We start from the raw sequence: 23,274 nt of genomic DNA, 5'->3' as shown, positions 1-23,274 counted from the left end.
TTCCCATCCCTCCTCACATCCCTCCGGCCCCGCTGCGGCTCTGCCGTGTCGGGATGGGATAACCAAAGCTGGGAGCTGGACCAGACGTGGCCAAGCAGCATCCCTGCTCCCTCCATCAGGGTGTTTTTGGGCACAGAGCTCTCCCGGTGGTGAATCTCTTGCTGGCTTCTCTGCCTGGGGAACATCCATATTCCTGCACAGCAGCACCATCTCCGCCGCTTGCCAAACCCCCGCTCCACAGGCAGCGGGTCGAGGGCTCTCACCGGCCATGGGCAGCATCTCCCACCACGGTGCTGCTCTCCGGACAGGCTGGCACCAAACCCAATTTCATTTCACTGCCAACTGAAAGGCTGAAATACAGCATTTTAAGCTCGGCTTGCAAATAGATCGATTTTTTCCTTCTTGCCAACGTAACTGAGCCCAGCGTGCCGAGGCTGTTTTATACCCCAGTGTTCCATCAGCAGCCTTCAAATTAGGGGACGGCAGGGTACTGACTGCACGTGTCCCGGGCAGCATCCCTCCCCGCATCCCTGGGATGCTTCCCCACTGCCTGCCTGGCCAGGGAGCGGGACCAACGCTGCTTGGACTCTCCTGCCCCATTCCTGTACTTTGCTTTGGGTTTTGGTGGCATTTTGTTTCGGCAAACTCAGGATAAGGCAGCGGGAGGGAGCGCGGGGCTGGCACAGGGTGGCTGTATCATATGGGAGCTGCTTACGGCCCTGCCGTAGAGCAGTTGAACCACAAAACCCAGGAGCGGCAGCTGAATATTAAATAAAAGATTTGACTTTTATTTAAAATAAAATGCATTTGTACATAGTCTTGAAACCACAGACTACAGGAACGCAACACTGGTTATTCCTCGGCATTAGGTGGGGCAGGAGATCCCTCCCCGTTAGCGTTAACACTGCGTTGGCTTAACGAACGGGGAGGTCCTGGCCCCAGGTATCAGTTATCGAGGGTGTTGTGGCGCAGCTCTGAAATCCCATTTAACTTAGATAAAAATCTACTGGACTGAAATTTGTTTTGGTTTTTTTTTGTTGTTTCTTGGTTACTCCCCATACCCCTTACAGGCATACTATAGTTAAGGCTGATACACCAGATCTATGCAATATTCTAGCTGGCTTGTGAGACTAGTTAAAAAAACTGTACAATTTTATAAAATTTGTGTTTTTTACATTAGTTACACAAAACCTATACTTCATAAACCTTTACTTCATATTGTAATGAAAAAGTTTGCATATCATAGGCAGAACAGTGACTATGCTGGTGAATACTAAAAGTGTCATAATACAATATGGTGTAAAAATAAAATAAAATTAAAAAAAAAAAGACAATATAAATGATTATCAAAAGGCAAGTTAACAAATAAAACCAAGCTATAACAGACTAACAGAAGATCATCTTCGAGGCCACACGCAACTATCTCCAAAGTCATGTCAGGCACCTGTAGCAGTCCTGGCGCATGTAGTGTGAAAAGAGAGATGGCAATTCTACTTATGGGTAGGACGACTTCAAAACAGGTCAAATGTACAGAATAAAAAACACAAAAAAAGAAAGAAAACACTCATGCATTAAACATGATAAATAGACTTCATATAGGTTAAGCCCTGGATGGCTTTACAAGAAGATGGCTTAGAGTTCTCTTAGAAAATTGGCTATTTTAAGTCAGTCAAATCTTATCCTGATCTGCCCATCAGATTCGGTATCTAAAGGCCAGCGGCACGATCACCTGGCCCAGATACGGTCTTGTTATAGCAAATTAACAGAAGTGCTCATTAGTGCACACAGATTAACTGGTCTGGTAATGCAAAAATTTTCATGATACAAAATAAAAAAAAAAGATACATTTCAAGCTTACTTTATTAAGCAGCATATTTCAAAGAACAGCTTTTTAAAGTTAAATATTAATATGGCCATGGAGTTTCCTCTCGGTATACAGTACATGGGACTCACACCCAACCACTGGTCAGTTTGTAGAACATCTCTTCATCTAAACTCTCATTCTGATCTTTCGCTCGTGTCGACAAGAAGATGTAGCCGCCGATGAACTCGTGAACCACTTTGCAATCCACCTCCGTGCAAATGAAGGACACCCGAACGTCATCTGCAAACTCTACTGTCACCTAGAAGGCAAAAACACAGGGGTCAGCCTCACCGGCGCCTTCCCAAAGGAGTTACACTGACGCACGCTCTTCCTTTCTGCCTTGTTTTTCTTTTCTGTTAACCCAGATGCCTTTTCCATTGCCTAAGCAAAATCCAGTGATGTAAATGATGATTTGGACTCGATGATCCTTACGGGTCCCTTCCAACTTGAGATATTTTGTGATGCAAGGATTATTGTTCAAATGTTTAGATACAGAAATACCTTTTATTGCTTTTTTTATTATTTCATTTTTATGTAATTTTCAATTTTATTTATCTATTTATTTACTTATTTAACTTATCATTATACCTTTTATTCTCCCGTGACTCAGAGACAATTATCCAGCATGTTTGCACCTCTCGGCGGTAAGCACGTGGCGACATCTTCTTTGCTTCAAGGGAAACAGAGACCGGGCACAGACCTGTCGAGGGCTGGGATTTCTTTCTAGTTTTCCCTGCGAGTGTATTCTGGTTTTCTAAGTAAGTTGAAGTTTGGCTGTAAAAATACTTAGTGGGGGTTGGGGGAGCTCGTTTTGGAGTGACTGAATAGACTGTCCATTTATTGATGCCCGTTATTTTTTTGTCCCCCCATCACTGACAGCTCTGCGGGAGGGAGGGGGATTCCCAGCAGAGTATCCGAGCCGAATAATTGGGATATCGGGGCTTGCAACTGGGTCAAAACAAAGACTCTGAGGCAGAGGGGAAGCTGAATAATTTCTCTAGCAACTCTTAATGAGCCGCAAACCGCAGGAGAACAGCCCTCACATATCCCTGGCAATTTTAATTATGTATTCCCCCGAAAAGGAGCACAAAAAGTTTGTGTGTCCAAACGTAACGGTTGGATAAAAGCCCATCTCGGAGCCTAGTGAAGTGTCTACTGTTGCTTTTCATTACTTACAGGACAACCTGAGCTGTCCTGCAAGTAAAAGGAATTTTAGTATGGATAAGGCCCAGTGCATTTATGTTACTGGTTAGGATCAAGCCTAAGCATCTGTTCTGAAGTTTGATTTTATTTAGCTGCCTTTGAGTGGGTGTTCAGAAACCGGAGAAAATCGTTACGCATTAAGTGTGTAACTGGCTGCATTAAAGAAAAATTCAGTTGTTTGTTTTCTTCTTTTTAAGGGTCATACTCAACTCCACCGGCAGTTAGGACAAGCTCTGCTAGATCTCCAAGGAGGGTGGAAGAGGAGTGAGGAGAAACTATCTTACATTAACACAGCCAGATGGGACATGCTTTAGAAAACAGCGATGTGAAAACCTGACTTTTTAAAAGCTGACTTACAGAGTCAACTTAAAAAAAACCCAAGAGCAACGCCTGTCTCACGTAACAGGAGCGGGGGAAGCGGCCGAGGTGTAAAACACCAGCTCACCATTTTAATCTCCCAGTTTACGTTCCACTGCTTCATGTTGCTGAACCGCCAGGTTTTGACGGCGTCACCCGTGCTCGCGTCCATCCGTATCAGCCGGTTGTAGGCGATGCCGATCAGCTCCTCCTTCTTGCCCCCCTGGAACCTGCGACACGGCGAGGGATTAATAAATGCACACCCGCAATACACAGCTACGCGGCTTAAATTCAGCAGCTGAGTTAACTTATAAATTTGGTTTTATAAGTCGATGCAATTAATGCTTTTAATTCCAGTACCAGTGCAACTTCCACAGCTAAGGATGTGCTGCATATTTAATGGATTGTGCATATTTATTCATGAAATTCCTCCTGTTCTGCCCAGCAGACCCACCGACCTTGCAATGAAATGCGTGATGCCGAACTCCGGCAGCGACTGCCAGGCTTGAATAAACCGCATCTTCGCTTCGATGAGACTCATCTGAGCGACGTTCTGGTGGGCTTCCAGGATGCGTGCCGTGATCTGCGGGCGGCGAGACACACCGGCTTTAGGTGAGGGGGTTTGTTAGTGGCATCTCGACTGTCACGCGAATGGGTAACAACTCGGGAGGCATTTGGGAGCCAGCGCGGTTACAAACAATGCAGATAATCGATAATTTCTGCCCTGAGGTCTTATTTCAGCTACGACTGCTCAAAGCCTGCGACCACGGCTGATAAACGTGGAGCTGCTTTTGTTTTGTATCTCCAGACATACAAAAGCAAATATAGATTTGAGCTGTCTGGAGGCTAAGAGCCGCTCAGGCTCGGTTAGTTTAAGACGCAGGATGTGAGCAAACGGCGGGGCAAATTTCTGGTGTAGGGTTTCTAGTTTCGCAGCATAAATCACTGGGGACCATTATAAAAACCAAACAGGGCCCAAGTTTCTCTGGGGGGATGTAGGTTTTGTTAGATTTTTCATTGCTGCTCTCCAAACCGAAGGGGTTCTAGACTATTTTAAGTTTTATCTTAAATATATCTTAATTTTATTGTTGCTGTCACTTACCAAGTCTCTTACATAGCCTGGCTGTAGATGGCAAGGCGAAAAAAAAAAAAAAAAGAAAAGGAGGCAGAAAGAAAAAAAAGCAATCAGAAATATGGCAACAAAGCAAAGAAAAAGTGTAAATTAACTGCAAACCAAAGTTCAAGCAAAAAAACCACATGCACAATTTCTTAGGCAGAAAAGCAGCCAAAGTGAACGTAAGGACGGAGAAGGGACAAGCGAGCAGATATTCACCGCTCGTGCCGTCCCTGCCTGAGCACCGGTGCGGTCCCGGCGGGCCAGCGTTGTGTAGAGATGGTTTTGGTCCTTCTGGTGGATAAAGGGGAGGGTGAAGCTGCCAGCTCAGAGGAGAATTCTCCCCACACCTCTGCATAAACTCAAGCCCACTTACTCGAAAGGGAAGCTCAACAGTTCACTATGGGCCGTTAGCTCAATAGCTCCTTTTATTTGAGATATGCAGAGAAATGATGGGGATGCTGCTCGGGATAACAGGCGGCTGGAGGATAACATCAGCTGGGCTTCCTGGGGATGCATCTGCCCTCGCAAGCCGGCTGGACGCCAATCCGACACCGAACCCCAGCACGGTACCTGAAAGCTGTGAATACGCTTCTTTTGGGTTGGGTTTTTTTTTGCATTTAGGATTTGGGGCTCCCCAAACCCAACCTGCCAACCCTACGCTGCTGCAAGAGCACGTTGGAGGCAAACACCACCCGAGCGGGTCTGGGGCTGGTGTGGGACCAGGCACCTCTATAAATCCTCCGGCAAGGCCCACTGCCAATTGCCATTTCGGCACCATTTGTGGGCTGTGTGACCTCCTCCTCCTCCTCCTCCTCCTCCTCCTCCTCCTCCTCCTCCTCCTTCCCCCGTGCCGGGGTGCGGAGGGACCCTCGCGGCCGAATTCCTTGCATTCCCGCAGCTTCCATCCCTCCGTCCTTCCCAGCCGTGCCAGCACACATGCCGCCGGCAAACATCCTTCGCTGCTGCAAGCTCTGCCTCTGGCCATAAAAGAAAAGCCTAAATCTGCTGTTTAGCCGATGTCTATAGGGGACCTGGCGTTTGCATCGCGGCCCCCGGCTCCGCTTGGAGCAGGGCAAGGGCTCGTGCCCATCCCCACGCTTCGACGGAGGTTATTTTTATAACGAGGATACCTGCACGGTAAGCAAGTTCTGCGAGCTAATATTTTTCCAGGTGCCTCCATTTTACTGAGTTCAAGCCTTGAAGGTATTATATATGTTGAAATCGTATTTATGCAGCCTCTCCTCCATCCAAGTGGATAAAAAGGCTTATTCAGAAGAATAATAAGGGCTATATAAAATATAACTCCACTGCCAGGAAATCATCGTGCTGTGCCAATAAAAAGTTATATTTTTCCTGCTTCTCTGACTTGCAGCCTTCTTCTGGGTTTGGAGAAATCGTATCTAGCCACAGCCAGCCTGAAGTACACAGGCTGCGAAGCTACAGCTGAACGATTAAGTCACCGAAAGGCCATGGAGCAATGCCTTACTTATTTTTGCCGCTGTCCTGACATATAATGTCTTTCAGAAAGTCATGCATTTATTTCCAGCGCAGAACAGTTCAGCCCTGTCATGCACGGATCGAATGTAGCGTGGAGTTCAAGCACAAGTCACAGCAACTCAAAATGAAGCAATGTTTCAAGGACTGGCATTTGGAAGTAGTGGAAAAGCAAAGACAGAAATACACAAACCACATTACAGCCAAGTCTGGATAAAGCACTGCAAGCAACTGCAACTCCACTGATCCTGAGGTTTTCTGCACGGACTCTGTGCAAGTGAACGGGTTTTAATCCCAGCACCGGGGACTGATTTCATCTCATCGCTGCTACATCTGTGCGGGGAGAGATGGGGGCAGATGACCCGTGCTTTGCTGCACCATTGCTCGGTTACCAGCAGGGGTAAAAACCGTTCCCAAAATGTATTTTAAATAAATGTAAATACATTTTAAATGTATTTAAAATAAATGTTTCCCTGCTGCCGAGGCTGTGTAGGTGCACTGTCGCAAAATATATGGCATAGTTAAGGTCGTGGGTGCCATACCCAGGTGCTGGATCGAAACCACACATTTCAGTCAGCATCTCATTTTAGTAACCGCGTGCATCCGATTAAGTGACAACATCCGAAACACGTAGTGTTAAATGCCGGCTAATGCCGAAACAGGTGCACGGTCAGCCCGCTCCACACCAACACCAACACCGTGCCGGGAGAGCGGACGAGCACGTACCTGCTTGTTCTTGTACTTTTTCAGGTAGCGAGGAGAAACCAGACACTCGGGATTTATGTCGGTGGTGATTTGTTCTGGGATCAGCTGCGGGTCTGGGTTCAAATGCTGCATTTTCAGGAAGGAGAGGATGTTCTGTACTTCCATGCCGTAGGAGCTGTCGGCCATCGTCTTGCCCTTGGAGGCCAGGCGGCAGGCGGCCATCCAGCTGGCGTACTGCGTCTCCTGCCCCCCAAAACAGAGACCCGCGCCCGTCAGAGAGGTGAGGGTGCCGCCTGCCCCCCCACCCCTCAAATAAAACTCCAGGGAGCCTTTATTTCCCTTCCAGCCCCAGGAGACTCGAGCATGCACAAAGATGGGCAGAAACCCAGCCAACGTGTAGATTATAACCACGGGACAAAGCCGAGGAAGAGCAGGGGCTGATTTTCTACTCCAAATTCACACGCGTGCTCTGAACGTCAAGATCAGACACATGTGAGTGCATTTTCTACTTTTTTTTAGTTAACGCCAGCTACACGGCACGTCCGAGCATGAGCTGATGGTGGGCAAAGGGCGAAGAGAGGGCTGGTCCAAGCGATAAACTTACATTATCGCAGCGAAGCCAGATTTCATTCATTCCCTCCGCCACCGGAATCAGAAGTTTGATGTTAAACTTCTGACCAGAGATGTTCACATCAGGGGTAACTTCACATCCTGCAAAGAGGGAGCCAGTGTTTAACAGGGTTGTGAAGAACTATGCTTTAAAAAGAGGAAAAAAAAACCAAAAAAAGGAAAAGAAAAAGCAAAGCTCTCCAACTAAAGGGCGTCCAACAGCATCTCAGTGCTGCAAAGGTCTTACACCACATCTCCGATGGGATAAACACTCTACATAGCAGGGACAAAAACTGTGTCAGATGTCTCTTTTTCCAAGTGACAGGAAAAAAGAGGGGGAAAAAGCAAGACCTGATCTGAAAGCAATGAAGCCAAAGCTAACCCTCGCCCGCAGAATTAATCTCATAGATCCTGCCTGGCCTCACGAATGGACCTGATGGCTGGCAAACACCCCGTGTCCCCAGAATTTTCATGAAAGTGTAGGAAAAGGTGGCTGGACGGGTGCTGACTCTCACCCTGAAAGCCTTATACATTATTTCGGCCGGGCGCATTGCTGCTATAATCAGTGGCGAGGTGTGAGCATCCCGCTTTTGGTGTCTGGAGAGAACTACAAGCGGTTGTATAAACACGGGGGGGTGATGAACAGAACCAGCCAAGTTAGCCCGGGCGCCGCTTCAACGCCGCCTCTGAGATTTTTTAAAAGTGCCGTCACAGCAGATATGTCAAAAGCTCCCAAAAAGGTCCTGAGGGCTGGGCTTCGCTCTGACTGCAGCCCGAGGTCACTTGGCATCACATCTGCTCCTGCCTCCACAGGGAAAAAAATGAGCTCTGCAGTTTGGTGGCTGCTGGAGCAGGAATGTTTAACTTGACATAAGAAAAACCAGCAGCTGTAGGAATTTAAAAACTCATGTGCAAGGCTCGCAGGGAGCGCTTGAGCGAGGCTGCTCACAACCAGCACCAGGGAGAGGAGGAAAAAAATTTAAAGGCAGTGGAGGAAGAGAATGGTCTGTTCTCTCCAGTGCAGCGTGTGCTCAAACTTATTCTCTGCCATGGGAGTTAGTTCAATTCTTTTGGACAGTCACAACAAAAAGGAGAACGGCAAGTTGTTTCTCCATGGTATTGGCACTTCCCCTTGGGGTCACACGTACCACGTACTCACTTTCTAGAAGTCTAAATATATGCTATGCTATCCAACCCAGTCACCCTCATTCCTTTAAACATATTTACCCAACCCTAGAATGGCATGCCAAGAAAATAAAGCAGTAGGAAAACAAGATGCAAGAGGAGCAGCCTATTACTGGATTAAAACGCAACAGTGCTGACGCTTCTCTTACCTCTCAGGTTCATCTGGTGTGCAGGAGTCCCATTGGATTCCTCTTTGCTTTTATAGCAGGAGATAGATGTATCTTTGAAGGTGCACCAATATGGCTTGTAGCCTTTCAACGTCAGCTTCTTGGGCCTGCCAGACAGGTTGAGGGACGTTACATTTGGTTTAAGCTCCTAAACGAAGCTGCTGCACTGGAAAACTCATTTCACCCTTGAAAACCTGGGGTCAGCAGCCTGGGGTATGCCCACCCCCGGCACAGTCCCTGCCTGGGAGCTCAGCCACCGCTCGCCATCCCTTCACTACAATTTTGGGTCAAGAAATTGAGCTACAGTTGCAAATTTGGACTCTTCAATCCCATGGAGGTCCCACTAATTTGGGGCAAGGTGGGGGAGCTGGAGAACTGTATTACAAAAATAGACATGTCCATGAACCACTGCAAAATATGCCTCTTCACCCGCCACATTAAACTGGAACCACTCCACTCAACCTCTGAAAGGAAGCGGTACTTCTAAAAGACTTGTCAGTCAAGCACATGCATGAGTACACTTGTTGTTTTCTTTTTAAACACTCCACATCAGAAAAGGTTCAGTTCCTTCCTATGGAAAACATGGATTTTACCCAACTTTGTGGAAGTAGCGATGGCCTTGCAAGCCCGCAGCAAAGCAAAGCACCACCTGGCATGGTGGTATCCTGAGCCTCCTCATCCCACCACGAGCCCAGGACCTTCCTAGAGCTGCAAGTTTCTGATTTTTCTTAACCATCCCTAACTTCTAAACCTCGTTCAAAGGCTGCGTCTGCAGTTTCTCACTGCAATGCACTTCCCTCATCTCCATCCCAGAAATAGCTGCTGAACCCTCACCTGTAGGGATCAAATATGTGATGGCCCCAATTGCTTGTCCTCAGGGCTCTGCACTTTCATTTCCAAGCAAAAGCGTGCTAGGGGCTGCTCGGGGAAATTAGGGAGGTGGGGGAGAAACACGGCGTCTGCCCGAACCCTGCTGCTCCCACACCTCTGATGGACATCTGAGCTTGGGGCATCTGCTGCCTCCTCCTGCCTTTGCTGGTTTTCCTCCTCCTAAAGCCCTGGCACACACAGCCCTGCCCCGTGCAAACTTTACAACCGCAATTTCCTTTGAAAGCTGCCTCCCGCTACAGAAGAAGTCACCAACCTCCAGCCAAGCCATCCCACACATGCAGGCTTTTCCATTCTTCACTCTGTATCCCTTGCTAAAGATGCTTTAATACATCTTTACTGTCTTGAGCTTTTTTGGGGGGGGTCCTTTAAATTGCAGGGGAGAGAGAAACATCCCAAGTCTCTGCAGCAGCACCAGGCACGTATAGGGACATTTAGGACTTATATACAAGGCATACTAGGGACATATATTGCAGCTCCTCCCCAACTGAAGTGTGACAAGAGGCACGTCCAAAGCTGGGCCAGCTCCTAACATCGTGGCATTTACGTTGGGTTTCTGGCAGCAAAATACCCCCTGGCCCTCATTTTTAGGAGCAAATGGCAATTCTGTGCTTCCCTGTCATGGCAGGACAGCCTCAAATCCCAACCCCAGCGTTTGGGGCTTGCACTGGGCGAGGGGAGGGAACCAGCAGCTTCCCACTTCTCCATCTCTTGCCCCACCAACTGGTGCATCCAATTTGCAAGCAATTAGCTCCCTGAGTCGTGCCTAATTTTATTGGCAAGTATGCACATCGAAGGAAAGAACAAGTTTTTTGTTAGTTTGTTTGTTCAAGGAAGGAAGAACACACGCTCAGATGCAGGGCCCAGGCTGCAGGCCTGAAACTTTGCCCCAGTTAAGACAGACCACAAGCCCAGACAGACAGGCAGACCTTGTTAATTCGCCTTTGGAGAGGGAGAAAGAGTTTTTCAGAACAGAAGTACTAGGTTCTGGCTCCAGAACCAAAAAATTAATAAAATAAAGGCTTGTTCCAGAGCTATTTCACTGCCTACAGCTTTTTCTTCTATATCCTATAGCTATGCTGTGAAATCTCATCATTATTTCCAGTTTCCAGAACTTTCACCGTAACCCTCGCTGCAGCAGGCAATAAATTGCAAAAGACAGTCCTGCCTGCCAAAATGTTACTCAAAGTCCAGACGCTGCTGTTCCCGGTTTCCACATACCACCGTCCAAGTCAAAGCAAAATTAAAATAACCCCTAAATCCTGAGTGAGCTGGAAGAGGAGCAGAGTCAGCTTAACCTGCTCCTTTTGGCAAGAAGGCAGACAGACCGGGATTCCGGCTGTTTATAATTCATCCAGTCTCTTGCAAACCAGGAGAAGTATTTGAGCAAGGTTTCTAGGTTTCGATCCTAATTTTAGGATGGCTTGATTATCTCCTGGGCATTAATTGTGTTAGAGAAATATCCCAGCACACGCTGCTGGCTACGGGATGCAGCAAGCTCCCCCGGAGGGATGCATACCTGCTGGGGCGGTGATCGTGGGCAAACACCCTGGGTTTTATATTTAAGAACTGATCAACTTCAATATCCAGTATTTCGAATAGTGTGAAATACTTAGTGACTGTGCTACAGGATAAAGAAGTAAAATGTTTTAATAGTGAGAGAGCACAGATGCTGAGCTGTGGTATTACGCGGCAATTGCCGGGTGGCTTTTCACACGAGATAACATAGTGGTGTGCAGCAAGATCTTAAGGCCAGGAGATTAAAAAAAAAGGATATTAGGCAGTAGGACCATTAATTATTCATAGACATTACCAGTTTCACAAGCACCTCTTCCCATCAGCACTTACTTGAAGACTTTAATGTAGTCGGCGAGCTCTGGGATGGAAGTGATGTCACCCTGAAAATAAAAGATTATCCCATTCACCCGCCTGCCCGAGCGGAGCCGGGGTGGTGGGTCCGAGAGGGAAGGGGTGCTGCAGAGGGGAGGAAGCCGGCAGCAGCTTCATCAGCCAAGATCAGGGCTCAGGGGTCACAAAAATGCTGCTGAGAAAGCCTCATCCACTTCACGGGAGAAGCAAGCGGAGAAAAATCTATTGCACAGAAGTGCTGTTTGGAAACCAGAGGACAAGGTTTTATTTTTCTTTGAGGAATTCCTGCTGCCGCTGGAGCCAATTCCCACCCGCGAGGTCACTGGCGGTCACACCGGCTCATGTTCGCACAGGGATTTTTCTCCTCCCTTAGTTATTTCCTTAGACTCCAAACAAAAGGAGAAGATGCTGCTCTGCACCTCCATGGTGGACTGGGGAAGGGCTTTCTGACAGTCTAGAAAGGTTTCCCCCCCGCCAGCTTTTTTAATATTGAGTTTATCTTCACATTTTGCATGAGCAAAATACATAGGGTGGCACTTGCAATTCCCACAAGCTCAAACTAAAGGGTTTTCAAAGGCCAGAAAAAGCAAAGACTGCTCCAACAGCTTCCAGTAGCAAGACAGTTTACTTTCCATCTGCAGTGAGCAATGCTGTTTATAGATACCACAGGGAAAAAAATGCAGAATCTAAACAAACAATCCAGTAATTGCCCATTATCCATATTCAATTACTCGAATGCATCTGGAAATGGCTACTGCTAGCAACCCCTATGGAAAGGGATGGAGTTTTTTTGATGAATCATTGTCGTCTTCACTCCTATCTGGCAGGGACTGTTCCTTAGTACTGTGCTTTAAATCTGCTTTTGCAAAGAAATTATAAAAGATCTCTTGGCGATAAAAACTTGTCATTATTTCTGTCGCACCGAAGCAGCGCTGCTCTCCCTGCGGCAACCAGTTAATATTATAAATCTCTGCTGTTATTAATGCTAGCAAAGCAGGCTAAGTACGGATGTTAACTTCAAAAAGACCCTTAATAAACACTTAAAAAGATTATATGAAGTGTAAGACTGGAAAATTTCAGGGATTTTAGGGTTTGAAAGAACTTAAAATGAAACTCAGAGATGGTATAAATGTGCAAAATGCCTGGAAAAGATTTGCCGTGCCAAGTCTGACTGGACCTAGTCCTTTTTCTGCAGTTTAGTTCTTGGGTTTTACATTTCTAAAGGTGGAAAACCAGTGTTAAAACAGCATATCAGAAAAAAAAAAATGAAATCCTCTGAAATACAGTCATAGCCCACTCCAGGCTGTAAAATCCAGTCTAATAAAAATAGGGTTTCATAAGCATAAGTTATTTCTGAAAATCACGGCAGCTGTTTCAGGTGCTGTAAAACTTTGCCGTGAATGAGAAACGGTGGAAGAGAAGCCTCAGTGTGAAGAATTCAGTACTTTGGAAAGTCGGTACCGAGAACAGAAACCAAATTAATTTTGTCTTCCATTATTTCACCAGGAAGGTGGCTTGATGCAGGAGGGGAGTTTCAGTAAGATCCTGGCTCCTCTGGGACTTCTCCAACACCATTTGGTCTTATGGTCCCAGCAGGAAAAAAGTAATATTGCACTTGACTTCTGCAGCAATGCAGAGCTGGGCATGTGGGATGGGCTGAGCTCCCCCTGCTAAATTAACTGCAAACACCCAAAAACCAGAAGGCGGTCTTACGGCTTAAATGAAGCCTTTGGTTCAATATGTGCACGTGCTCAAAGAGGTTTTTATGCTGCTTTGGGCTCAGAGCAGAGCTCCGGCTCGGTGCTGGCCCCATGTCAGACACTGCCCAGGGTCCCTCCCACCAAAACTACCCCTTGGAATTTTAAAAAAATACTATTTTTAAGAAAATATTATTGGGGTCTATGTTTTATGTTGCTTCACTGGGCTGTGGACAACTTTCTCATGCTGTAAGAGCAGAAATAGAAAAAAAGGGAGAGGAAGGAAATAGAAAAGGTTGGATGCCTGGAAAAATTCCCAGCTCGGGATGATTATTCCTGCCTCGTGCGAGGTGAGGAGGGGACGCGCAAGCCACCCTGCCACCGCGTGCCTGCAACCCTTACCAGGATCGTCGACGTTTTGCCACCTTCCAAAGTAATTTCCAGATCCGAGAGCGCAGCATCCACTTCATCCACCTCCTTGTCGCTGTTGTTCAGGTGGTTTTCCGAGGACATGATGGACAGTTTATTGATGTGGTACTGAAAGGCAAGGCACAGCATTTCACCGGGATGCTCCTGCGATCTGCCGGATGCCGCGGGCTCATCACGACACAACGACCACGCTTGGGATGCGGAGTGGAAAACCGAAGCTGTACCCTCCGTGGGAGCAGAGGCCAGCAAGTGCTGAAACCCAAGCGCAGTTGAGTCGGGAATGACCGGCTTGGCTGCTTTCAGTCCAAGAGTCGGCGGTACAGACCCTGAAGGACCGTTCTGGACGCCGCAGGGCAGAGCTACTCTTTTCACAGCATCACAGCCAGGTTGAGGTTGGAAAGGAGCCCTGGAGGTCGTCTGGTCCTACCCCCTGCTCAAGCAGGGCCACCTACAGCCGTTGTCCAGGACCATATCCAGTTGGCTTTTGAGTATCTCCAAGGATGGAGACTCCACAGCCTTTCTAGGCAACCTGTGCCAGTGCTCGGTCACCCTCACAGTAAAAAAATGTTTCCTGATGTTCAGAGGGAACCTCCTGTGTTTCAGTTTGTGCCTATTGCCTCTGGTCCTGTCACTGGGCACCACTGAGAAGAGCCTGGCTCCATCTCCTTTACAGCTTCCCACCTGGTATTTAAATACATTAATAAGATCCCTCAGAGCCTTCTATTCTCCAGGCTGAACAGTCGCAGCTCCCTCAGCCTTTCCTCACAGGAGAGATGCTCCAGGACCTTCATCATCCTTGTGGCCCTTCACTGGACTCTCTCCACTATGTCCACATCTCTCTTTCACTGAGGAGCCCAGAGCTGGACCCAGTACTCCAGTTGTGGCCTCACCAGTGCTGAGCAGAGGGGAAGGATCACCTCCCTCGAGCTGCTGGCAATGCTTTGCCCAAGGCAGCCCAGGATACCATTCACCTTCTTTGCCCCAAGGGCACATTGCTGGCTGATGTTCAGCTGGGTGTCCGCCAGCACCCCTGGGTCTTTTTCTGCCAAGCTGCTTCCCAGCTGGGTGGCTCCCAGCATATACTGGTGCCTGGGTTTGTTCCTCCCCAGGGGCAGGACTTTGCACTTCCCCTTGTTGAACTTCATGAGGTTCGTGTTGGCTCATTTCTCCAGCCTGTCGAGGTCCCTCTGGACGGCAGCACGACCCTCTGGACTATCAACCACACCTCCCAGTTTGGGAGGATGTATTGTATCTGGTTTTACCCCATAAAACCAAAACATCCATAAAATCTCACACGAAGGACCATGCCCAACCCACCCTGGCTGGCTTGGAAAGGTAAACTGAGTCTTTATATTTCTGTTTTCACTTTTTTTCCCTGGAAGGGGCCCTAGGAGCAGACAGCCCTGCTCTTGATGGGGATATTTCTGCATCCTACAGCAACAAGGCACGCCAGACTACACATAGCCATCCGTCTCACAGAAGTCAATAGCAGGTGGAGTATTTATGCCAAATCACGCCAAGTATTTCATAAAACAGATAAATAAAAAGTTCTGGGAAACCCACAGATTATCACCAGCTGTTTGAGGGGTAGCATGCCAGAAACACAGTTCAGTAACCTAGTGTACTTACTGGGGTTTTTTAAGAAGGGCAAACCAAAAAGTTAACATAGACATAAACATGTTTGGTAAAAGAAGTCCAAGTTCCTTTTCATGAGAAGTAATCAACAGCAAATATTTAAATTACCTAATAAGCTCAAGTGAGGATTAGGAGGCGGGTAACAATCCGAATTCTACCAGCATGAGAAGTCCAAGCTCCCAGTGAAGACAAGGTGAGGCTTAAAACACCAGTTACAGCAGATTTCACTTATCGTGTTAATCAATATTCACCAACACAGAAGTCTGCAAAGCTACGAAATCAAGCTCAACCAAAACTGTAAGCGTCTCGGGCTGTCTCCTACCTGCAGCGCTGCAAACATCATCATTTCTTCCTCCGTGCACTCGATCTCCTCCAGCAGAATAGCCCATTTGGACTGCTCGTACAGCTGATTGATCCTGATCGCGTCGTACTACGGCACAGCGCAAAAACACGGACCGGTTGTAAAACGTATGAGCCCAGTTCAAGCCAAACTACTTCATCTTTCATTTCAATGCAACACTTCAATCCGAGACTGAGAAGCCTCTGCCACCAGAGTGGAGTGGCTCTAAACAACCCTTAGAGCATCTCTAGCAATACCTAAGCATTAGCAAACAGGTACGTGGGATCACGCAAACCTGGGTTTGATGCCTGCACAATCAATTTTCAAAGCGGTGGAGGATTTACCAGCACAAACGCACATTAGGGATACAGGCATCCTTTGCTCAAAGCCTTTGCCTGCAAGATGCAATTAAAATAAATAGGTCTGTACCTTTGGATTCAGGTCAAAAAAACTGTAGTACTTGAATCGGAGCAACAAAGCCTCATTTTCTTTCACCTCCTGCTCCATAAGAGATCGGGACGAATCCAGCCATCTGTAAATTGTCAACACGGGATAACACAAACAAAAAGCTCTGGCAAAGTCATGATGAGGCTTTCAAGAATGCAATTTAAAACTGCGTATTTAAAAAAAAAAAAAAAAGGGAAGAAAATAGCAGAAAAACAAATCCTTAACTTACCCTTGGTTGATTTTGGCTTTATCGAGCAGTGCCTGTGGCTTGTACATTTTTGCTAAGGACTCTGGGGAGGTGACGGGCTGGCTCACGGCCAGGATGCCCGGGTTGCCCTCCGACAAGGCGCTGTCACCGAACCAGGCTGAAGTGGGTGACAGTGGACTGCCGTCGTGAGCGTCGTAGGTCGGTGTCATCGTTTTGCTATACAGTCCTGGACTTGAATATATGTTTCCTACCAGTAAGAGGAATAAAAGCCAGGAGTTAGCTCAAGGCCAATCCCTGCCTGCTCCCAACCAAGCCAACTCAGACACAAACCCGAAGCCAGCGGATGAGAAACCTTCCCTTTTTTCACCACTTTTTTTTCCACGATGGGAAAACACTGCACTGCTTGTTTTCCCATGAAAAGCTGTCCCTCTCTCTCAGCTTTTCTCCAAGAGCAAAACTGATGGAAAACTCATTCCAGCCCAAATCCATGGGAAAAGGTGCAGGTCTCCCATGCCGGGAAACTCCTGCCCCTGCATTTCTACGGCACCTGGGACACGAATGGCCCCCAACTTACCGGTATTACCTGTTGCTTAAAGATTTTGGAAGTCAAAAGTTTAGAGGAGCAGGAAAATAAACTAAGGGCGCAGTCAAAGAGACCAGAGGCAGAGCGCAAAAGTCCTACTGAGGTGGAGCTCACCTTTGACGGGGCCGATGTAAAGAATATCGGTGCCTATAGAGAGGGAAAGAAAGGAGGGGAGTGAGAAGGCGAGAGAAAGTCACCGGGAGAGTAGGAAGGGACAGAAGCCAAAACCAGGCATTTTCAGAAGAGAGCAGAATAGCACAGGTGAGGTTTAACCACCCAAATGGAGCGTTTGCAGTGGTGCCGGTGGACTCGGCAGGCAAAGCAACCAAAGTGACTCCACGGTTATTTTATTCACGTTACGAGAAACAGCCGGGCATGGAAACGTGGCATTTCACGGACGGAAAAGCTTGCTGAGACGGTCAGACAAATTTGGTATTAATATGCTGAGCAAGTGGTGCGATTTGGTGCAAAACTGATCCCGAAGCACACATTACTCCCAGGCCTTTTAAAGCTTTACAGCTCGTACAGTCTCAAAGCAGACAAAAAATACCCTTTCAAATTACAAATTTGAAGAGAAGAAAGTGGACCCAGCTTGGTATCTCATACCCCCAAATAGCTGAGAGCTAAATAGTCCCTATTCATCTCACAGGAGCATTGATTTTTATGTTAAGAATATAAAATCCAGTTTTTCAAAATAAAGGAGGTTCAACGACCGTATCCTAATGTCAGTAATTCCAATGCGTATGTCCATCGGTCAATGAGCTCAGCATCATTTGCTGGGCATAAATCTGTGCACCAGTACCTAGAAGGACCGATACCAAACTGGCTTTTTGGGAAAGACTTGTGTCCTTTTTAAATCACGAGCCTGTTCAGACGTGCAATTCAATGCCCCCAAACTCCACCTCCAAGAGCACTATTAAGGGTGTTGAAGGTGGCACGTGGCAAGGTTGAGATGCCACAAGCAAGGTCTTCTCTGCCACCTCCTGCTGCTGCCCTGAACCACCACCTCGGGCCACCCTCCAGCTCCTCACTCCAAACAATCCCTCCTCCCTGAGCGGGCGAGAAATGACAGAAAGCTGAGCTAGACAGCTGGAAAAGTCTAAGACCAAAACAACAGAAAAACCTTTCCAAACTCACATTTTTTTTGCCATGGGTATCTCAAGGAGCAGTAAGAACGGTTTGAATCAGCAGCATCATACCAATGACAGCCAACATCTTAAAATAATACAGAAACGTGATTCTAAACTGCCTGACAGGATGGAAAATGTAAGCGAAAACCGTCTGTCGCCACTGAACAAGAAAACCACCGGGATGCTTTTAATTCTCCTGTTAAGTTTTGCCAGCATCCCAGTCTGGATTAATGATCTGGGGGACCAGTAAGCACCATGGGTACCTGCCATCAAGACAGACCCAGCCAACAGGCATGAGCAAAAAAGCAGCAGAAATGGCCAAGGGATGGAGATATCCACCTTCAAGCTTCACACTTGCAAGAAGGCCAGGGGTGACTTGCCAGATACATACACCAGGAGCAGAGCAGTCCAACAAGAACCAGCAATAAACCACTATCACCATCCATAAACCGCATCCCAAAAGATGCTCTTGCCTCCTCCCCATCCGCCTTCGCGGCGTGCCAGCCTCAACCTTCATGTGGCTCAAGCAGACAGGACTGAGCATTAACTGGACCAATAAAAGAAAATCCCAATTCTTGCCCCAAATCGGGCAGGTTTTCCCATGGACATCCCCCCATTTAAGTGTCTGCTCGAGGAGCAAAGCTTCCCCTCAAGTGTTCTCCTCATCACCTTCTTCAAACATCTGAACCATCTCAGAAGAAGCTTCCCTTAAAAAATTTGCCTGAGGCAGGCAATGTCACGGAAAGTTCCAGTTAAATAGCTAAAAGTTTGGTTAACTTATAAACAAGTGAATACAGGTCTTCTAATGGAAAGTGTTGGGCAACATTTACTGTGGGTGTATTGACAGCTCTGCCTACAGTGATTTAAATGGTTTCATTGCCAGGTACGGGATGCTCAGTGACAAAACATGCCCGTTACATCTACATGCGCTGAAATAAGCAGATCCTGAAATATTAACTTGTTTTACAGAAGCATTCAGCACACAAACTAATGTTGGAATAACGCTAGAAACAGTTTATTCAGATTAAAAACATGACTTTTAACTAATGGCACCTAAACATGGCAGGTAGCTGCAGTAATTAAACCTGTAGCAAAAGTAATTTCATTCACAAGGAAAGCAAAATCAGCAAGACAGTTCAAAGTGACTCACTGAAAGACCAATAAATAATTAAAATAAAAGCCTATCTTTTGCGTACATTTCCCCCAAAGCAGGCCAAGTATTTCCTATTAATCTAATGGAGATGCTGTCCACAAACACCAACTTTTGGAAAGGCTAATTACGGATTTTCAAGATGAAAATGCCAAATGAAAATGAAAATTGACTGGAGCCTTGCCCGATGCAGGGAAGACTCCCTGAGCCAGGAGTGGGAGAGGACTAGCCCAGAAGTATTTTTAAGTAACTGAGAGGAGAAAGAGCAAGACAGGAGCAAAAGGAGGATTATTTTTCCCTTGCTACAGACCCATGCTGATGGTTTGCTGCAGAGCCTGTGGTGCACATCACTTGGGCATGGCAACTCCAGGGCATCATCACCCTCACCCGCGCCCTGCGCAGCCAAAACCTTTCTGCTTACAAGCCCAGAGCCAACAGTGGCATTAAACCACGCTGCATGACCTTCACTTGTACTTCAGTTAATTTAAGACCAATTAATACAAGTTTACTGAATTCCAAGATTTTTTTTTTAATTAAAGCTGCTCTGCTTCCCTCTCATCGCTGGATTTAAAACCAACAGCTTTGGCAGCCAGGCACGTCTCGCCCACCTGGCAGCGCACATCGCTGCGGCTTTCTCCCCAAGTCCATTTGGGCTAAAGTGCTCCCACTTGACCGACTTTATCATTTAAGCTCCTGCCATTTGCTTTCAAACAGCAGACCCCCAGCAGCCACAGATCGGAGCTGAAAAACCCCTCCGCTTGCAAACATCTCCCTGCATCAATTTGCTGCCTGCAGCAGGAGATGTTACTCCATCGGCGATGTTACTCCGTTAGCGATGTTACTCCGTTGGCAATTCTCTTACCAATGCTGCTCTGGTTCTGTAAGCCAGACTGGCAAACTAACCCCCAGTAATAAAAGGCTTTTTTTTTTAGTGTTACAGTCCAGAGCTACGCCCTTAACATAAGGGAACACTAATGCAATTAATAAAATATTGGTTTTGCTGGGCTATAAATAAGGAGTAGAACGGTGGTACTGCCTAAAACGCACCTGGAATTCGACATTAGGAACGATTTTCCATTTAACTCCTTTCTTAATAGGGTAAGAAAACCTTTCAGTAACCCAATCTGAGTGTTAAAGTGGTCACACTTGGTTTCTGTTTTATTTTATAAAGTCTGGCGTTGTTGTGCTCCCCTACATGCGTGACAGCTTCAGGCATGCATCTGTGCAACTGTGACCGAGTGCTGCAGCCCTGGATGATTTGTGGAATTTATTTGGGGTCTGTTTCTTGCACAGACCTTAAAGAATTACGTCAGGCTGATACTGCTATGTCATCCCCCGCCCCCATTTTATTATCTGTTTGCCTCCTGCTGACCCCATCCCTGCAAGCCCCGGCTCACCGGACCCCGGCGTGATCAACGGACCCTCCAGCTCGAAGGCATCGTCTTCACATTGATCATCCAACTTCTTCTTTTTTTTCTTTGACGGATCTCTGGGTTTCCTCAAAAGGGAGAGCTCTTCTGGATGCCTGATGTCTGGGGAGAAAATGGACCACTCTTACAAAGGCAGGATGGAAAAAAAGGGGGGAAAAAAGAGTATCCTTCCTTTAGGAACAACACCCAGCAATGTGCAGTATCTCCCTCGGCTGATTTTTCTGCTTTGCGATAGTTAAAAAGCAAGTTGAGAACGTTTTCCCTGCAAGCCTGTCAGAAACAAGCACCGTCCTTGGCTGGAGAGGTAACATAGCATTTGGGTAAAATGCCGAATTTCCCAGGCACATCCAGTCAAATGCAAATAAAAGCACTGCTAGACCCTGCAACACAGCCTAGTAACATTCCCACCCATTAGCTTAAATATAAATACAAATATAAATTAATATTAATATTAATATTAACATTAATCAACAGGTAAACCCCTATTTAGGCACCTAGGTAACAGGCCAGGTACTCTCATTTCCATAGGAGCAATCCAAGAGTCAAGCCATTTATTTACATTTCAGACTGGAAATTTTAAAGCCTGTATTTAAGGCACCCACTTTTTAAAGATATTTTGGCCAAAGTGTTTCCTTTTCACAGCAAACCTCTAGCCTCTCCCATTCCAGCCTGAATAATTTAAAAACCATGTTACTTAAAATTAAGAGCATCGCAGTGTGTTTGTGTTTTAAGCCATGGGAGTACGGGGGGCCATTTTCCACTAAGGCAGTGCTTTGGGTTTGCTTATGCCTGCTGCCGTTGCTTCCAAGCAGGAAGGAACTTTCCGGGAAAGCGGAGTCCGCCGTCCGTCGTACCACCGAAACCACCGAGGGACTGGATGGGAGCCAGGAGTCCCTCGCCGGCGCTGCAAAAACCAAGAGGGGAGAAAAAAACCCTCCACCTACTCTGAACTGTCCTCAGTCGATATGTGGGAACTGACCTGGAAAATCATTCACCTGGGCACGAAGCCATCCTACTGCAATGATGAAAGGCTGCAAAAAGATCGGAGAGCTCTGAAATACGGCTTGGATTAGAAAAAAGGAGATTGTGGGTCACGCTTGAGCCTGGAAGGAAGAGTTTCAGAGCTGGCTGTCCACGTTCAAGCCTCTGCGTTGTTTCTAGCTCTTGTTTTTTGTGTGTATTGCCCGAAAACGCTCAGCTGCACGAAGACGTGCAAAGCTTGGGCTTCGGGATGCCCTAAGGAAAGCAGCCACCGGTCCTGTCCCCATCGAAGCCTGCGGCTGTAGCCGCAAGGGAGACCGGGAGACAGAGAGGGAGCTGGCTGCATTGCAGCCAGGCTGTATTTTCCCACCAAGAGGAATGCTGAACAAGACAATAAGTCATTATTCTAACGAGGAGAGGTTACAGGGTTCGTATCTCACCGCCGGGGCTGGCAGCAGTGGGAGTTTGCTGCACACTCCCAGGCACTGGATTATAATTAAACCTGGAATTTGGTCCCCAGCGCATGACCCGAGCGGGACACATCCCCACGGCAGATGTGTCTGCCCCGACCCACGCTCACCCGTGCCAGCATCTTTCCTTACTGCAAATAAGTGGGGAAACGTCAGGCTGGAAGTGAGCTCTGCTCCCCCCTCACCCCGTCCAGGGACACACCATGAGCCCAGTAACCTGAAGTGCTTTTCCACATTTGTCAGGGGACGGCTGCCATTACAAACAGTACATTCCAAAAATTACTTTTTTTTTTTTTTTTCCCCCACAAAATTTATTAAAGCGCGGCTTCCCTGACAGGTCACATCCCTGGGCTTCATTTCCCTGTTTGCAGACACGGTGAGCATCACGGGGCCGGTGCATGGGGACACCCCCCCCCCGTGACAGCCTCCCTGCAATGCTATTTTAAGTAACAACCTGTGCTTTTCCCTTTTTTTTTCCTGCTATTTTAATAAACAGCCTGTGCACCACCACCAACCCTGCCATGCCTGTCACATTTGGGGGATTTGATTTTAGGTGACCGCCAGGGATGGATCCGGCTAGCCCTGGTGTTCCCACATCCAGAGGCTGGGCACCTCTGGATTTAACCATCTCTTACATCGTGGGTCTGCCATCCCAAACCATCATCTGGGACAGCTTGAATTTAAGCTTTAATTTTATTATATATTTATATGTATTTATTTATATAATATTTATATCTTTTATTTATATACATATAAGCTTCGTTTAATTTAAGCTTTAACACTGATTTATTATTACTACATACACATTCTCATGCTAAACTCCATCCCTACACCCACTAACCAACAGTTAGTTTCACCGCACAACTTTTTGACCATTTCTAGCAATAAATACCTAGCGTATGAACCCAGACAGCTATTCGCATTCCCATTTATCACAGCCAGCTTACCTCATGAAGAAAAAATCTGCTGGGACAACCAGGGTCATGCACAAGGGACAACACGCAGCACAGCCTAAAATGAGGAGTTCCCCTGGTATTTTGCTAGCAAGGTTTATACTCTGATGTTTATTTATGGTGCATTAGCAACTGATACAGCCTCTCAGCTGAAACCATTCAGAGAGGCCAAGAGAAGGGCTCTGGGCCAAGCTCAGCTCCTGAAAGCAATCTGTTGGAGACAGCCCAAAGCTTGACCATCTGATATCAAAGCAACTTTTTATAGTCCCTCAGTCGTTCATGACGCTATCGTCGGATTATAAAGGATACGGGCAAGTTTTCGGCAGCTGCTTCGAAACGGCGCACGGCCGCGGGGCACGGCAA

The 23,274-nt window shown here is 47.1% G+C and overlaps 1 protein-coding gene across 4 annotated transcripts in view; it reads right to left on the bottom strand.

The window, feature by feature from the left end:
• Window positions 1-765: 765 nt before the first annotated feature.
• The window catches only part of FERMT2 (FERM domain containing kindlin 2), a 49,892-nt gene continuing 27,383 nt past the window's right edge, over window positions 766-23,274 (bottom strand). Inside the window, exons 3-16 of one of the 4 annotated variants that reach the window (XM_052783606.1) lie at window positions 20,475-20,609; window positions 16,912-16,944; window positions 16,236-16,461; window positions 15,989-16,091; window positions 15,542-15,649; window positions 13,558-13,692; window positions 11,438-11,487; window positions 8,684-8,808; window positions 7,345-7,451; window positions 6,762-6,983; window positions 4,527-4,547; window positions 3,883-4,007; window positions 3,513-3,654; window positions 766-2,123 (exon numbers count right to left, since the gene is read on the bottom strand). In XM_052783606.1, coding sequence (XP_052639566.1) covers window positions 1,950-2,123; window positions 3,513-3,654; window positions 3,883-4,007; window positions 4,527-4,547; window positions 6,762-6,983; window positions 7,345-7,451; window positions 8,684-8,808; window positions 11,438-11,487; window positions 13,558-13,692; window positions 15,542-15,649; window positions 15,989-16,091; window positions 16,236-16,461; window positions 16,912-16,944; window positions 20,475-20,609 — 1,706 coding nt within the window. In that variant the 3' untranslated portion in view covers window positions 766-1,949. The remainder of the gene's footprint in view (window positions 2,124-3,512; window positions 3,655-3,882; window positions 4,008-4,526; window positions 4,548-6,761; window positions 6,984-7,344; window positions 7,452-8,683; window positions 8,809-11,437; window positions 11,488-13,557; window positions 13,693-15,541; window positions 15,650-15,988; window positions 16,092-16,235; window positions 16,462-16,911; window positions 16,945-20,474; window positions 20,610-23,274) is intronic. The other 3 variants (XM_052783608.1, XM_052783609.1, XM_052783610.1) reach the window with 3 other exon arrangements.

This window comes from Harpia harpyja, chromosome 3 (assembly GCF_026419915.1).
Source record: "Harpia harpyja isolate bHarHar1 chromosome 3, bHarHar1 primary haplotype, whole genome shotgun sequence".
Classification (NCBI taxonomy): domain Eukaryota; kingdom Metazoa; phylum Chordata; class Aves; order Accipitriformes; family Accipitridae; genus Harpia; species Harpia harpyja.
This window is presented reverse-complemented; position numbering and strand designations above follow the sequence as displayed.